Source organism: Colossoma macropomum, unplaced genomic scaffold, assembly GCF_904425465.1.
Source record: "Colossoma macropomum unplaced genomic scaffold, Colossoma_macropomum, whole genome shotgun sequence".
NCBI lineage: Eukaryota > Metazoa > Chordata > Actinopteri > Characiformes > Serrasalmidae > Colossoma > Colossoma macropomum.
The window spans coordinates 9,850,581-9,868,752 of NW_023494788.1; the positions used below are offsets into that span (position 1 = coordinate 9,850,581).

The 18,172-nt window shown below is 40.3% G+C and overlaps 1 protein-coding gene across 1 annotated transcript in view; it reads left to right on the forward strand.

Annotated features, from left to right (window-relative positions):
* The window catches only part of magi2b (membrane associated guanylate kinase, WW and PDZ domain containing 2b), a 165,741-nt gene extending 148,164 nt beyond the window's left edge, over positions 1 to 17,577 (forward strand). The window contains 7 exon segments of the mRNA XM_036568297.1: positions 1,222 to 1,401; positions 1,811 to 1,996; positions 2,699 to 3,176; positions 5,861 to 6,059; positions 8,123 to 8,266; positions 8,568 to 8,706; positions 12,698 to 17,577. Of these exon segments, the coding sequence (XP_036424190.1) occupies positions 1,222 to 1,401; positions 1,811 to 1,996; positions 2,699 to 3,176; positions 5,861 to 6,059; positions 8,123 to 8,266; positions 8,568 to 8,706; positions 12,698 to 12,849 (1,478 nt within the window). The 3' untranslated portion in view covers positions 12,850 to 17,577.
* Positions 17,578 to 18,172: the final 595 nt, after the last annotated feature.

Genomic DNA, 18,172 nt, shown 5'->3' on the forward strand with positions numbered 1-18,172 from the left:
TCATTGATTATGTCAATAAAACTAATTGGATTCTTTTTCATGTTAGCAAAGTTTTAGTGTGCTACACAATAATATTAGATAAGTGGGGTGGGCAATATGACAGTAATTTTATCGTTATCATGATAAAGTATGTGACAGTATGCTTTTCATATTGTGGATATTGTCAGTACTGAAAAAACACTGACCAACCATGTGCTTCATTTCAAAGAGAGCGTAATTAATCCTTTTTAATCAGAATTAGTACAGCGCAGTATGTGAAACACTGAATAAAAATTATTGTAGTTCAGAAGAACAATATTGTGATGCATATCGTGTACTGTGGAAATATCTTGAAGTATCGTGATATCATATATTTGTCATATTGCCAACTCCTAGTAGAAGTGCCATTACTTTCTGTATTATATGCACTGACACCATAGTGGCTATGAAGGAGCAGCAGCATAGTATTTCCCTCGCCCGAGGCAAACCAAGATACCTGACAGCCTCTGGATAGCTGCTGCTTTGGAGTAAAACAGTTCAACTTGAAATGCTTTTAAATATCTAATGTTCTGTAAATAGCTAATGTTCTGTTCCTGGAAGACAGAAGTTTAAAGAGAGAGCAGGCAGAGTGGCCTCGATTAACCACGGAGCATAGGGAGTGGGAACCAGCAACATATCTGACTGGATAAATGGGCCAAAGCACCGACCTACTTGATGGGGAATCTCATTATAAAAAGCTTAACAAAAGAGTTGAAAAACACACAGCAGTTTTTACAGTACTCGTATATATGCAGTACTAGTATCCAGTGTGAGTGGCTATGCAGACTTGAGCAGTATTAAGATGTTATTGTGTAGTTAAGAAGCAGCTTGTGGTCGTGATCATGGCAGTGTTTTTGGTCAGGCCATGAACCAGGCTACGGTCAGTGTGGCCATCCTGAGTCCTGCTGCCAGCATGATTTGGCTCTGTGCTGAATGTGTAAAGGAAGATTTTGCAGCAAAGTATCTACTTGCCTTGCCAAACTGGCCAGAGCCAAGTGGCTAGCAGATCTCACATTTAAAACCATAAAAACATTTTTGTCACAGTGGCTAAATTGTTGATTCATTCATCAATGTTTGTTGGCACATATTTGGCCAACCATACTGCCACTGGCCAGAATGACAGCAATAAAAAAAACCTTTTCTTGTTATTGGTAAGCTGAAGCAATAAGCAGCGACTGAGACTGTGTCTACTGCCCCCTGCAGGCCAGCCGTGTGGAGAGAATGGTGCAGTGTCCAATCAAAGCAGCTCCCCCCGAGGCCATGCAGTGTGTCCAGTCAACCTGCCGCCCACCACCGATGTAGTCATCCACAGGAAAGAGACTGAAGGCTTCGGCTTCGTCATCATCAGCTCCCTGAACCGACCTGAAAACACTGCCACAATCTGTCAGTCTTTCCTCCTCCATCACTCACTTTGTTTTTGTTTTTGTTTTTATAGACTCATTTTAGGATTTTAAATGTGAACTGTAAAGTCTAAATTGTAAAGCCAAAGGGTTGGTTTCTCAGACAGCCATTAAGCCCAATCCTGGACATTTTTTCTGAAGGAAAATCTCTATTCAGAGTTCTGTGTAGCCTAGGACTAGGCTTAATCCCTGCCCAATGAAACCAACCCTGCTCTTAGTGTTTGGCCTGTAACGTTGCTTTGCTTGAGTCTGACATTATGCCTGACCTCAGAATGGAGACTTAAATTTGTTTTGGTCATATTTTCCCTATTCCTTTGCCTATATCTCTGTATTCATCCTTACTTTCAGAAGAAGGAAATTAATCAGTGATTTTTATATATACTTTATTGTAGCCGTGCCACACAAGATCGGCCGCATTATTGAGGGCAGTCCGGCTGACCGCTGCGGAAAGCTGAAGGTTGGCGACCGCATCATGGCCGTCAACAGTCAGTCTATTATCAACATGCCACATGCTGACATTGTGAAGCTGATCAAAGACGCAGGCCTCACCGTTACGCTGCACATCATCCCTGAGGAAGGTCAGAGAGAACCATGCTTTAGGAGTATTTCTGTGTTACTGCTACTGCTTCTGTGTTATGTAATATAAAATGGCCTGTAGATTAACTTAAAGGGGAATCCCACTGTTTTTTTTAAATGTGTGCGTGAAAGAATTATTGAGATGTTATCAAAGTCATTCAGACCGGTTTGATGTGGTTCACTGAAGAGAAACTTACTGGTTTCTTTACGGTGGTGGCCGCAGTGTTTACACCTCAAATATATCCTTTTTATTTACTATGCAAAATGACCAGTGAACCTACATATGTCTCCTGAGAGTTTATATGTAATGTTGATAATGGTAAAATAGTGATAAAAATGTTTGTATTTTAAACTTAGCAGGAAAAATGCCCTATTTAACTGATATTAAGATATGAAGAAACTTCGTCTTAAAACCCGCTTACGCAGTTTTCATGAAAATCCTGACATTCACCAGTGTTTTCTTATTTGGGGTTTATACTTAAGAAAGAACAGAATCTACACACACTCAAGAGCACAAAGGTGTGAACAATTCTGCAGTTTAAGAACACATCATGAATATTTTGTGGCCTTTTCTCAAGATTAAATTTAAGAAAAAACTAGGAGGATATTGGTGAATGAGGCTATTGTGTTGTGAATGGCAGACAATATGTTTAAAGTAAACAGTGTTCCACTTGAACACCACTCATTCTTCTCTTCCTTCACAGACGTGAGTGGCCCCCACTCCGCCCCTACCTCAGAGAAGCAGAGCCCACTGGTGGCACAGAAGCACAGCCCCCAGACCCAATCCAGCCCAGCAGCCCAGCAGAGTCCCACTGTGGTACACCCCAGCCCGCCAGCTCCCCATCCCAGTCCGGCAACCACTCAGCCCAGCCCCCAGCTGGTGGAGCCAGGCCCCGGAGGCCCTCAAAGCAGCCCAGCCGTTACTCAGGCCAGCCAGCCTGTGAGTCAGCCCAGCCTGGAGGCGGTGCAGTCAGGCCCGGTGGTGACTCAGACAGGCCCTGTGGTGGATCAAGGCATTCCGGGTGTTACAGGAGTTCCAGTTGTTTCGGGTGTTCCGGTTGTGTCGGGTGTTCCCGTTGTTCCGGTTGTTTCGGGTGTTCCGGTTATTCCAGGTGTCCAGCTCAGCTCCATTGGTGGGGTACCGGTCCCAGTGCCCCCTCAGCTCTACCTCCATGACAGCAGGTACAGTGTACTAAAATCTCATTGAGGGAAAAAAGTAAACAATATGTGGATCTGTTGACTTTTTTCCACAGTCCTTTACAACCTTAATTTGTATGATTTTACATAATTTATTACATCTGGAATGGTTAGAGAGGAACACTCATGTTTAAAAACTTAGAAAAGCCACAGATTTGGATGATTTGACCACCTGAAATGTGAAATAGAGACTATACCTTCTATTCTAGCCTCATACCTTTACACAAACTGAATGCAGAATAGGATGGGGTTTCACTTGGACAGCTCCTGTTGTTCTTTGGGCTGGCAAACATTTGGGTCAAGTCGAAAACACATTAGTTACACCAGCAGACCAGCGTGCGGTTTGTCCACTGATGTGCACAAAATTCTCTGCACAAATCCTGGGGTTGAGCTATGAGGCCCGAGGTGGTGAAAAGGTTTGCCTGAAGCAAGCACCACTTCTCTGTCTCTCTCACTCGGTTGTGTAACGTCGCTTAACTCCCCATTCTGAATTATTTACCTGCGGATACCTGCTCAATAAAACATGCCTCTCCGCCCAGGGAGCCCTTCACGAGTCTTACACTGAAGCTCAGCTCAGGTCTGCTCTGATTTATGCCTTGTGAAAGACGGGAACTGAGACTTGGCAAACTTGGCTCCTGCTCAAAGACAGAGGAAAGTGAGGTTTCCCACTGCTTATGTTAATGCGTTGTGCACATTTGTGAAAAAGCTCCGTTGGGGCTGCTTCTTGATGTAGAAGATGTTACAGCCATACCTGAAACACTGGCTGGAGGGATTCAGAGTTATGAATGACAGACAGACATTTAGATGACATAATACATACATTTAACATAACACTACATGTACTTTATAATACATCAGTGTTTCCTAGTAGTGAAGTCAAACTCAAAACTCAGATTCAAAACTCTTTAAATCCATCAAAGTGCAGCATTTCAATACATTGTTTCAAAGTCCATATCAAAATGTAAAAGTCAAGTTGTGAGCCCAAACGAGGTTTCGTAGACCTCTGAAGTCGTGCGTCATGCCCATATTAGCAACTCCAGGTCTAAGCTAGACTGCACTATGGCAAAAATCAATGAGCAGTTACGCCCTGTGTTGAACATCAAGGTACCAAAAACAATACATTTTGTCCTGTGTACATTTTTCCACTAAATGTCACCGGATCCTCTTAATTACAAGCTCAAGGAGTCGAAATATGCACATCCATGCTAATAGGAAGCTGCCACTCCTGCGTGTTGAAGTAACGTTGCATGAAAATCTATTAAACTTCAACACTGTGTAACAACAACAGCTACTCCTAATATACTACTACTGCCAAAACGACTTAACTACCACATTTGAAGAAGCTTACTGATTTGTTTGGGGTATTTTTTTGTGCTTGCCTGTCTTATGGTGAGCTCACATGTAGCAAAGTTCATATTTTGAAGACCTGTTCAGTTTGGAACCACAGGGTGCGATAGTGTGAAAATCGCCTTCATTTTTGCCATAGAGAGATCCAGCTTGGACCTGGAGTTTCCAATATGGGCATGACACCAACTACAGAAAGACGACACACCGGAATGCTTCGAATGTTCCCCTGAGTTTTTGGTAAAAAAAAGAAGTGCATGATACTGATCCGGGATCAGTGTGTTTTGACACCTGAACGAGAGTCAGAAACTCCTGTTTCTGTTTGCAGATCTGTGTCCACGTCATCATCTGATTTGCCACACTCTCGCAGACTTCTTTAAGTGATGCAAAGCAGTGTTGCTAAAAAGAAAAGACATTCCAAATTGCATTTCATTATTACCATGCAAATCAATAACATAACATAGTGAAGCAGAACATGTTTCTTAATAAAATGGTTGATGAATGATATTGTTTAATAAAGCATTTAAAAATACAAAACCATCATCTGGTTCTCTGCACAATGACGCATATATTTTTCATGCATATATTTAGTTTAAATAGCCCATATCCTACATTTTTCTTGTATTTGATCGTTTCCCACACTTATATGGATGTATGGTTTTATGTACCAAAAACAGTCATAACTCATTTTTATATGACCATTTTCCAACCTCTCTTTATCATTTAAATGTTTTTGTTACTGTGTCTTTAAGACTGGTTTCTGCAAATGAGCTCTGTTCTGATTGGCTGCCCTGTATTTTGCCTTCAGAAAGCAGTTCAGGTTGAAACACTCTTCAGAACTTCAGCGTAGATGGGTGGATATATTTAAATATGTTGGATTTTGTGACCTTCCAAAAAATATAGTCAAAACAGGCTGTTTTTGCAGCTCAGTGTCCATATACAGACTGTATGGACTGGAGCGTGAATAGCATGTTTTGAAACAAACTCGTTTACAAAAAAGTGAGGAACATTTGGTTTTCCATGAGTTGAGCCCTTGAATAAGAAACAGAACCCTGTAATTAAGTAGTATTTCACATTTATTTTTTTCCAGTTCTTTGACTAGAAAGCTTTAATGTGAGAATGTTTCAGAACCATCTCGAAAGCTCCAGATATCACCGTGGTGCGATGATCTGAACATTTAGAAAAAAACAGATTTTTTTCTTCATCAGTTTTTTCATTGTTTCGATCTCTCACACCATCACGTCTTCTTAGTCATCAGTGTGATGTCTTAACAAAATGCGATTTGTTGCTAGAAAGGCTTTCCTCTAACTGGAACATGTTGGCAGCTACAGGTCGGAGGTGAAAGCCAGACAGGACGTTAAGCCAGACATCTGCCAGCCTCCGTACACAGACTACAGACAGCCTCCTGTGGACTACAGACATCCACCAGTAGCAGACTACAGACAGCCTCCAACTATGGACTACAGACATCCACCTCCTCTCATCGACTACCGACAACATTCAATCCCAGATTACAGACCACAGGTAGGACTACTACTCCCAGTGTGCTGTTAACTCCATACAGTATTATGTTCAGATATAAAGAATTCTATACATTTGTTGCAGTGCCTGAACTATAATAGAGACACTGCAGATTTAGGACTTTTGGTGGAAAGTGCAGTGTAGTGCAAAATTTCATGATACCAGTACCGATTTTATAGAGCTAAAGAACACTCAATCACTCACTCACTCATCATCTAAGCCATTTTCTGCTCCTGATGTCCAACTTTTTGCTCTTTAGCACTGGAGCTATGAAGGTCATGTTGCTTCAGAAGTCGATAGTCAACCAAATATATAAAAATATCCCCAAAACTTCTCTCAAACCACTCAAACCACAACCAGCTCTTCATTAAAGTTATTAAAACTTCACTGTGTACCTGACTTATGGACTACAGACTATATTCGCAACTTTTGTTCCATTTATTTTAAAATAATTGTTTATTTAGAATTTTCTAACTGAAGATATATACTTATGAGTTTAAACAACAGAAATCAGTGCTGTACTCTAGCATCCATATGCCTGTGTGTTGTGCAGTGTTGAGCCACACAGTGAAGTTTGGCTCAACACTGTAAGTCATACTTCCTAAACCACATCCACAGGTCTGCACGTCTGTAATGAAGAGCAGGATGTGGGTTGAGTGGGTTGAGAGACGTTTTGTTGCATGTATTTACAAAAAGATTTGGGTGTCTGTTGACTTCTGGTGTAGCAGAGTCAGACTCCTGTAGACTCCTGTAGCTCCAGTGCTAAAATAAAGAAGCAAAATTTGGACACCAAACATGTCTTGGCTGTTCAATTACATTTGGGCTGAGTGAAAAGTTGCGTAAATTCGATTTTTCACTGAACCATTTCATGTGGTTAATATGGCAAATAGTGTAACTTTAGACTTAAGTAGTTTCGGTTATACAGTGTTTTACTGACTGGACTGTCAAATATGATCAGCAGTTCTCAATTTTCAATTGTCAGCAGAAACTCACCAAGTTTAATATAAAACAAACGTCTTCCAGGGTTTGGAGCTTTCTAGAGTTCTTGGTTTCTGTTAATTAACTCTTTATTTTTTAATTTTTTGCCAGTTCTCTTCATGTAAAGTTTGTTGTGTTTTAGGTATGAGTGCAGTGAGTGTGTTTTTTTTTAACCATTATGATGTTTTGTGTTCAGATGTACCAGTTCATCCTGTATTACCATAATAGAAGTGTGCAGATGGTCACTGTCAGCTTAGCAGTCTGTATAGTTTACCTGACTTCTGGTACAGTTTGGCTCGAATGCTGTAGAGACCGCTTTGGCGACTGGATGAGATCAAACACATTAAGCAACAACTCTAACACAGTGACTAATAACTACTAAGTGCTTATAAAATAAGAGAAAAATCTGTGTCTTTGATAAAATCTGCTCTGAATTAGTTCATTTAGTGTAAACAAAATTGTAATACAACATACGATAAACATGTAAAATGAACTCACCTAAAACTCAGGTTAAATGACTGTGGCAAACTGGTGTTCTGCATAATTTAATCATTGAGATGTAGACAATATTTGATAGGAACCAGACCTCTGACACATTTCATACCTCTGAAAACTCCCTCACAGAAAGTTGTTACATGAAATGGTTATGAATACACTGCCTGATGTCTGAGACAGTGTTTTATGATAGTTTTTGGCCTAAATTGTGTTTTTTACAATGTTTTATGGTGGATATGTACTTGCAGGCTGTTGTAAGATAAAATAGTCTCCAAAGAGTATTTTTTCAGATATACCCCTATTTGACTATTATCAATAAAAACATGGAAGTTCACTGGTGGTTTTGGATAGCAAATAAAATTGTTACATTTGCATTGTAGACATCGTGATCTCTGAGTTTGGTTCTCTACGGTGAACCATTTCTCATCAGACCACTCTGAATGACTAAATGATTTTTACATCTCAGCAATTGAATTATGCAGAAATTTAGACAGATTAGTGGAATGCCCCTTTAATGCAGAGGGCTAATATTATCAAATAAATGAGCATACCTCAGTGTGCTGACCGTTTCCTCATGTTTGTGTTCTTTGCAGGACTATGACTACTTCACTGTGGAGCTGGAGAAGAGTGTGAAGGGCTTTGGCTTCAGCATTAGAGGAGGGAGGGAGTACAAGATGGACCTGTTCGTGCTGCGGTTGGCTGAGGACGGTCCTGCTATCCGTAACGGCAGGATGAGGGTCAGTCCAGCATGTGCTCCCACTCACTGCTGCAGAATGATCGAGCATGTATTCCAGCAGCCTGCCTGCCAGACTCGGTTTTGGCTGGAGCTGATTGTACCAGTCTGACCTCAGGCTATGTTCTAGAGTTTGGACCCTCCCATGGAGGCTCTCTGTAAATGAATTTAGACGTAATTTATTCACAGACAGCATGGAGGCATTAGAGCATAGAGACAGAAAATATTATCAATAATAAGGGAGATTTTGCTCCAAAGCATTTCTCATAAGCGCTGTGTGTGTGTGTCTGTGTTTATGTTTGTAGGTGGGCGATCAGATCATAGAAATAAACGGGGAGAGTACGAGGGACATGAGTCACGCCCGCGCCATCGAGCTCATCAAGGCAGGTGGCCGACGGGTGCGTCTGCTGCTGAAAAGGGGCACAGGACAGGTGCCCGAATATGGTGGGTGTCGCAACAAAAGTTTCCATACAATAAGCATGTTTAGCGTATTAGCTAAGAGTTCAACACTTCAAGATCTCAGTTATCAGCAGAGATAACAAAAGCATGCTGTAAATGAATGTTAATTATTTCTCACTAGTAACTCATTGATACAAGCAGAGAAATTCTGTTGAAAGTGCAGATTCTAAACGTTCAGTCAAAACCACATTTGTGTTGGTGAGTAAAAGAGGAGATATTTTATTATGTTCTGACATTTCTTGACATGGAAACAAACTGAGGAAAAGTCAGAGGTTATTGACACAAAATGTAAATCAAATGTAAATGTAAGTCACTACATAATAAACTATGTTACTGAATAATTACATTCAAATAATGAGGCAGAATTACAGTAATAACCCCCAACTTCTAAAGGTTAATGTAAGAGTGGTGAAGAGTGGTAAAGAGGGGATGACAAAGGGAAATTTGCCTATAAAGACCCTCAGCCTTATCAGTTTGCCAGAACTCATGATCATGATTTTCATGTTTTTGTTCATTAGTGTTTCCCTCCACTACAATGCTCAGCATTCATTACGCAAATACATCATACGACCATTAGGAATCCCTGTGGTGTCATCAATTCCTGGGGCCAGATTCACGAAAGTGTCTTAAGAAAGAAAATCTTCTTAAATATGTTTTCTTACCTTCATTCTTAAGAAAAACGTTGCGAGAAATTGCTATTCTTCTTATTTTCTTTCCTTAACTATTTTCTTAAATAAAGAATAGTTCTAAGAACAAGTGGTGTTCTTGAAAATATGTTCTTTTAAGCAAATAAGTGTTTTCTTAACCTTACGATAGCCTCACACTTGTCTTGTAAGTGTTGACAAGGTCAGCGTCTAAATTTATTACAGACGCTGCCTCTGCTACTCCTGCCCATCCTCATCCGTCACCCCACAATTATTATTATTTTTTTATATCATGCTGGCTGTTTCTTCCACCATCACCTGTAGTTCTTGTTTGCTAATGCTTGGTTTAAGGTTTTTCCTCCATTTCGCTCTGATCTGAGTGGATTAAACTGAATAACGGAAATAACCGTCAACACAAATTCAGAATGTATCCACGTCGTTTATGGAACATGGTAAAATGCAATGAAGCATACAAAAGAAAACAATGAAGGTTTTCTTACGAAAATGGTAAGAAAATAATGAAGATTATCTTAAGAGAATATTTATTTGTGTTAAACTGTGTTTAATTGTGTTAGTCTTAAGAACTTTTGCAAGTTTTTTCTTAAGAAAGCTTTCATGCCCCTGACTGCTAGCCTGGCTACTGATCTGTAGGCTAATACATATAACCAAACTAGCATTAGTGTAGCTCTTACCTCGGCCATCGAACAAAATCATAAAGAAAACAGTGATGCTGTCTTTATTCAGCACAAAATGGACATTCTACCCTTTCAGCCAGAGAAAAGAAGCTAAACTAAGGTAAGGTATTTAGATAGGCAGCCAGATAACTAGCTTTTAGCTTGTTGTCCACCTCTGTCATTTGTTTTGCATTTGTCAGCCAGTATGAAAAAAATCAAGTAGCCTGCCCCCAAAAATCCACATCAAAGTAGTTTTTTAAAGGTTACCTTCAAGATACATTATCAGAAGGTGGTGTTCCTAGTCTTTAAACTGGAAAATCTCACTCTAGACACTACTGCGGCACCACAAAAGATATAGTGGCAGGTAAATGTTTTATTTTGGCCGGGGGGTCCCTTTAAACGCCCAGGTGTAGATACTGCAGGCAGTCATTGGTTAGTGAACTTATAAAGTGGTTGTTAAGTACAGTGTATCTGTATGTTTTATGTATAGAAAGCTCTCATTTAATGCTGTTTATTGTAGAATTTGCTTCTAAATGGACTCTAATCTTATGCTGTCATGCTACTGGCTGTGTTCACTCAGCCCACAGACTTGGCATGTCTGTTAAGTCAGATGTGTCTGCTGTGTCAGTCTTGGCTGCCTCTCTGTTGTGAATAAAATACATCGGAACGTCAGCATTAATACAGAACTGCCGTTGACTGAGGACTCAAAAAGTTAGTAACAGCTTTAATTAAGGCAAGTTAAATATAATATCTGCTTCCTCAGGGGAGAGAACGGTGTTAAAAAGCCAGCTAATTTGTTTTTGACTGTAATTTTTGTTGTCAGTGTGGCTACCTTTGTTCACATCGCCTCACTGAACATGAAGCATGTGTGTGTGAGGTGGCACACCTATCTCTGGCTTGCAGCCAATCAGCTTCATTTGCACGCCTTCCAATTTGGGTCAGGAAGTAAAAGTCTGCTGACTATGCAGCGTCTCAGCAAGGTTCAGGTTGCTTGCACAGGGTCTAATGACAATGGAGATGCTGGAAAATCAGCAGCCATGCTGTGGTCTGCCTGAACCTGGCCAGTAGAGATAAGGCATTAGTTTGTACCACTCTTGTAGTATTAGCTGGTCTTTTTTCTCTTCTTCTCTGCTTCTGCTCTAATGCCAGTGATGGTATAGATATTTACTCCCTATCTTGTAGGAATGGTTGCTTCCAATCTTTCCATGTGCATGAAAAGCGACACTCTCGCCTCTCCCTATTTCTTCATAATGGGACACTCTAAAGACACGGTTTGTGGCAAATTGCATGTTTCTCTGATTCTATTTCTGTTTCTCCTTTTATATCAGAAGTCATGTCTGTTTTTATGTGTGATGTGTTTGCTTTTAGTCCACATTGAGCAGCTTTGCCGATGGGCTTACTACTTGTATTTGTAGTATGCTGTCAAGGACAGGAATGTGCATAACAGGATCTGAGTCATCGGTACATCTGTGACTCAGCCCTGTGTTTCAGTGTCAGTGCTTCCTTATCTGACCATACACTACATACAGTACTGTGTAAAAGTCAGAGACCACCATTCATTCACTTACTTCCAGTCAAAATGGCCATTTCGTACAAGTTATTCATTTTCAGGAGATATTTCTGAGTAGATTAGATATAAAATAATCCACTGGGATAAGGAAGGAGAAGGTCATAGGAAAATAAGCAAAAAAAAAAAAAAACAGGAGTTTCCAAAACTGGAGTTGAGAAAATGAGATTCCTAACAATTGTGCAAGATCTTGTAGACCACCAAAACTGTCCCCATCAGATAAACAGTTCTTAAAGTAGGGATGCACCGATATGGGAATTCTGGGCCAATACCGATATGATTCCAGTACCATAATGCATTCCTAGCCTAAAGCTTCCACCTTTGACAGATCAAGCTCCACTACTGCTTTTAGATCTGAAAAAATCCACAGGTGTTTCTGTCCATCCTTCCACTGTGAGAAGACAACTCAGTGCTATGAGTCTGAAAGGATGTGTAGCCGTCAAGAAGCTGTTACTGAGAAAAGAAGACAGACAAAACAGAAAATTTGCAAATCAAGCAAAAATACTTTTGGTGTTCTCAGAAGAATGGGCTGTCCACCCCAGAGTCCAGACTTTAACATACTGAGTGTGTTTGGGATTACTTGGATGGTGAGAAGCAGAAAATGCAACCAACTTCTAAGACTGAACTTTGGAGGTGTGAAAAATATCCCTGCAGATTTCTTTGAAAAACTGAAAACAAGTCTCCCGAAAATAATGTGAGCTGTAATGAAGGCAAAGAGTGGACACAGTAAATATTTTATAAAAATTGATATTATATATAGAATTATTGTAATTTTCAGTTAAATGTTTTTTTTGCTTTTTTTCTTTTGCTGAAAGATGAATTGCTTGTACTTAAAGGCCATTTTGACAGTAAATTAAGTACATGAAAGGAGGTCTGACTTTTACACAGTGCTGCAGCTGTTAGATCTTTTAGTTCTGTTAGATCTGTTAGTTCTTATGAGGGTAATTCAGCCAAACTGCTGTACAGAAGCTGATCATTACAGTTTTCACAATAACATTGCTGTCACTAGACATAGAGATTAACATTACTTAGTTCAACTGTCCCTTTAAGATTATATAGGTCATTAACTGTCATGGTATGTTTTCCACTAGACGGTGCCGCCCCCTGGAGTTTCTGTCCCTCCAGCCCCCCCTGCCTTGCAGAAAGTAGTGTCGCCTCACTAGCGCGACTCAACGCCCTTCACCATCGCCCATCATCTCACCCAGCCTCCGCTCCGCCGGCCCCCCTCATAGGCACTGCATGACGGGTCCTGGACCAGACAAGGTGCTCCCTGGAGGCCAGCTTCGCTTGGTGCCACCAGCTTTGTGAAGTTGCACATAGAGAAGGGGTGGCAGGTCCATCCAGAAGAGCTGTGCTTAAAAGTGGCAACCAGACAGGAAGGGAAGAACAAGGGGAGGACAAGGGGGAGTTATATGAGTGCAAACAGCGTGTGACAAGACATGACGTCCAAGGATGAAGGGAAGGATTGCCGTCATAGATTGTCTGATCCAGGCTTTTTGTTTTTTTACGATGAGGAAAACATGGTAGTTTTACCAGGCCGGATTTAATGGCAGCTCTAGCAGCCTGGCTTGCACAGACGCGCTACGGTTTGATTCTGGATCCAGAGCAGAGACGCTGTCCGAGAAGACCAGACCGGACTCTTCACGTCTGGTCTTCCTGCCCGTTGGATCCTCGCTCATTTTGCTCCTCCCGCCATCTGAGAGGGAACCGATCCCCTTCATTTGGTTTCTCATGTAGAGGTTGTTTATTTTTTCTATTGTTTCGAGTTGGCTCCTGAAGCACTCCTGAAGCTCCTGAGCATCCAGTGAAGAAAGGTGACAATTCAGACATCTATGTGTAGCATGAAAGGGGATTCCAGGCCACCAAGAATCTGCGATGAACTCGAATATTACATGAGTGTTGTGTTTCATTATTTGTCAGTGTGAATCCACCGTAGACCTTCTGATGTGCACTGATGTGAAGGTAAAAAAGGCAAAGAGAACCATTGTGGTGCTTTTCCAACGAGAGTTTAGACAGGTGGAGGTGGAATGATATATTTTTTCATTTTTTGTTTATTTTTATTTAAGTACCGTAATGGAGAGGGGGAGAGCAAGAGACAAAACATCACATAAAAGAAACATATCAATCAGCAACCCAACCATAAAAAGACTTGTAGCTCTAACCATCTGTAATACAGTATCTCTGATGCTATGGAACATGTGGTACTACGTTATATTCCTATGAAATGCAGTCCATTTATGAAGGCAGAATTTTTTGTAACTCAGTATTATCTTGACTGTGGACTGTACCGAACCAAACCTGCTTACCACTCTTCTCGCAGGATTCCTCGAAGCCTCAGTGTGTCATTCCAGCCTCATTCTCCCTGTACTGTGCTTCATGAACCACACCACTGTGGGGCTGGGGCCCCGTCCCAATCCTTACGAGCAGCCCTCCCTCGTCTCCTTTCCTTCAAGGCCTCTAACTTGAAGGGACCTTAGTAGGTGGATGCTGAACGGTTGAGATTACATCCAGACAGTGGGAAAGCAATGGATTGCTTTGCTTGAACTGTGCTACCTGAGACTTTGGGAGTTTTAGTAAAGAATCACCTGCAGAAGAGGGGACGAGAAGGTGTTTGCCTCTGGGTATTGGGGCAATAGCTGAGTCTTCATAGCTGAGCATGGCTGGAATGGGACCCAGTTGTATGGGGCAGAGTGCCTTACTGGCAGGAATGGGTACAGCATGAGAGCCGTTGTCCATCGAGGCAACTGAGAAAGTTGAGTAACTTTAAGTAGATCCTGTTGGCTTTTGAACAAGCTCAGAGTTTTTTTTGCTTTTCAGTATCTCATTGAAACATGCAGCTGTAGAAGTTGTTGCTAATGTTAAGTCACTTTTCTCCAAGCCTATAGTGTGTCTGCTCGTGGATATTGAGTTCAAACATTGTTAAAAATATACATTGCTCCAGGCAAGGATTCAGAGTAATTTGTTCTATCAATGGTCCAGTAGACTGGTGGCTGTTTCACTAGGGAACTAATATAGACACTATATGAGATAGAGAAGACTGCAGTTGTGACCTGCTCATTTCTCCACATTTCTGTTCATAGTGAAATCATAACCGCACAGACGTTTTTGTTCTTGAAACGTGGAAGAGCATAAGAATGGCAAGAACAAGATCTTTTACACATGTAATTGATCACACTGTAAAAATGATTTAATTTTAAAAAGTAAGAAAATGTGAACGCCTTAAATTTTAGATTTTATTGAATTTCAAAAAAGTTCATAGAATTTATTAGAATGTTGATCTAAGCTAGTAAAATAGATTTAATGGTCTGTTAAAGGTGGTTTGGCAAAAAGAAAATCAGATTTTATTTTCCACTTTCCTGTTGTCTAAAATGACCCTCTAGCGTTCAGCAATAAGTTTAGTTCATTTTAATAATTCACAATAAATCATATTGCGTCATAAAACCACTCTGACAAGTTGGGATGTAGGGCTCCCTGAAAGTTTCATGCAGGGGCTGCTTGGCTCACCTCACTTCCTCAGCAAAACATGACAATTTTGATAATCCTACTCTCTGTTTTGTTATAGCTCCATAATTCCCTCTCCCACTTAGGATGTATCAAGCTGAATATAAGCAACATATGAATATAAGTAACATGGCTGTATATCAATATACTGTATGCCAGTGGTTTCCAACCTGGTCCTCAGGGCCCCCAGACAGTCCACTTTTCCCTTATTTCCTATGTGTCACGAGTTGGTTTGGAGCAAAACTGTGGAACGCCTTGGGGGTCAGAAACCACTACTGTATGCAAATGGACTAAATTGTAATGGTTGTTGCACCTTGGCTGTTGAAGTAAAACTGTTTTGTTTTTAACCAGGATAGGACACATACATTACCTAAAGCCCACTAACATCTCCACAAACATACATTCTTCACGTTTCAAGTTAAAACAGTCTCAAAAATGCTAAAATTTGCAGTTTTGTAGATACTCTAGCATAAGCTTTTTTTTTTCCATTAGCAGCTTCAGTATATCTTCATAATCCACCTTTCCCTCTGAAAAACTGGGAGACACTGTCTTCCCTGTTTTTTTTTCTTGTTCCTTGTTCCTTTTTGTTTTTCACGGTGCTTTTGAAAGCCTAATTGTGTATCAAATTTACTTAAATAAAAAATGGAATTATCATTCTTCTTACAGACCAGGCTAAAAAAACCCACAAAATTCTTGTTTTTCTTACAGAGTGGGACCAGGCTACAATAAATCGAAATTCTCATTCGTTCTTGGCATCTAATTAATCAAGAGTATCAATTAAGAGTCTTTCAGTAGTTTTAAAAATTACATCCAAAAATAAATTGGAAAGATACAATCCATGTGGGGCCCCAGTGTCTTCAGAGCCTTTGGAGTACCACCATTTACAGAAAACATGTTGTCAATATTAGCTCCAATGCTAAACTAAGGAAGCAAAATTTGGACGCTAAACACGTGTCTAAGTAATTCTTTTTTTTGCCAAACTGTTTCTTTAACTTACTGTTTGAAGTTCAACAAAGTCATCGTTTTAAGACATAACTTTTTTAAGGTAAACCAACAAATCTTTACAGTGCAAGAGGAACAAGTCTGTTGTAAAAGATCTGTGTCAGAGGCCTACAGTGATTAAACCTGCAGCTGCTGCCTGACCTGCCACATTAATTATCCTACGAAGCTCTTCTTTAGCAGCAAATTAGTCACCAATAATAGAGTCCAGCTTCCTGAAAGCATCGCATCATTAAGATACAAGATATAATACCAAAGGTTATCTTAATTACAGAGTGTATGATACTCGCTCTACCACATTAAGATGGTCTTTGTCACATAATTGATTAAGATACTGAAGAAAAGATATGTAAAGTGAGGTAAAGATGGTAGAGACGAAAGACTTTCACTTCCTGCAGAAGTAGTGGCTGTACTGGCCTTTTCTGTAGAGGCCAGTCCACTGAAACTGGTGGCTGAGAATGAGTCCCATCTGTTTATATACCCTGAAATCAACCAGCTGCATCTCCTTCACCCTTGCTATGAACTTTTGACCGGTCTGATATCAGTCACCATCTTCAGTCTTGCTGATACTCAAAGCCAAGCAGGAAGGAAGGAGAACGTATGTTGTGGTTCCTGTTGCTGGAGGACCATGTGCCATGAAAGACAAACATTTCTCTGTTTTGCCTTTACATGCAGTACGATTAGCTTAAAGTACGACAGGCCTCTGCTGCTTTCCTCACAGCCTGACAACCGTGCCAACCCACTTCAACACTGAAATACGCAGAATGTAACTCATGAAGATGTGAGGTTAAAGTAGGATGGTGACCCAAATCAAATCACATATCAGTTTGAATGCACCAGATTTGTAGGGGGGCAAAAAGTAGAAAAAAACATGATGAAACTGCTCCCTGGTTCATAAGGCCCTGCAAGTTTTGTACCTAGCACATCCATTTGTACCGGTTCACACGAGTGGGTGCAGTGTGCTAGATTTAATTGCTGTTTACATGAGGCGATGTACGAAGAAAAAGAGAGAGCATTTATTGCACAGCTCTAGCTTTTACTGTTGAAGCTGTATCCTGCCTGCTGTGGGGGAAAAAAGGAAAAAAAAAAACATTTTATATTACTAAGGAAAATATTGAATCTGTGAAAGATGGCACATTCAAGGGGCCCATTTCAGATCGATATTACTGTGTAGTGTTAGATGTGTATTTACCTTGTACAGCTGTACTCCTATAAATATGGTTTAATGTATTATTGATAGTTTCAAAGACTTAAGTGATCAAATATTTTTATGAAATGCAACAGTGCGGATATATTAAATTTTGCTAAACTCTTGTTTACCTGTACGATATTCTGAAATACTGTCAAATAAACTCTTGACATGGTGTAAAGTATTCATTTTATAGTACTCATTATACTCATGTCCGTTTATCTGAGTGTGAGCGGTTGTTAAAGGTACTGAAAGACAACAAAATAAAAGAAATGCTCAGAATTGAGAGTCGTATTTTTGAAGTGATTACCTTTAAAAAGCTTTGACTTTTATGTATGAAAATCATATTTTTTTGGTCTTTTATGGTAAAATATGTAGCTTAGACTTGTAAAAGCTCTGAAACAGCTTTAATGAGGGTTTGACTGCGTATCTGCAATGAAAGCTACACAATATGTCAAAAGTTGGCAGACATCTGCTCATCCAACACTTCTTCTGAAATCAAGAGTATTAATGGAGTTTGTCCCCCTTTGCTGCAATAACAGCTTCTACTCTTCTGAGAAGGCTACACTGCATGTTGGAACATTACTGTGAGAATTTGGTTGCATTCAGGATTTGGTGAGCATTAAGGAGCTCAGCAAAGGGTGCCCCTTAAAGTAGCTGAATTCACTAATTAGAAGGGGTGTCTGAATATTTTTGGACTTTTAGTGCAGTCTGGAGATTTTTCTTTAAGTCATTCAGAGCGGGTTGATGTGAAGTTTACAGAGTCTGAATTGTTCACAGTGGTGGTGATAGGAACCAGACATCCAAAGAGATTAGTGCCTCTAAAAGCTACCTGAGACTTGCTTTTAGATAGTTCTGAGATAAAGTTTTGGCCTAA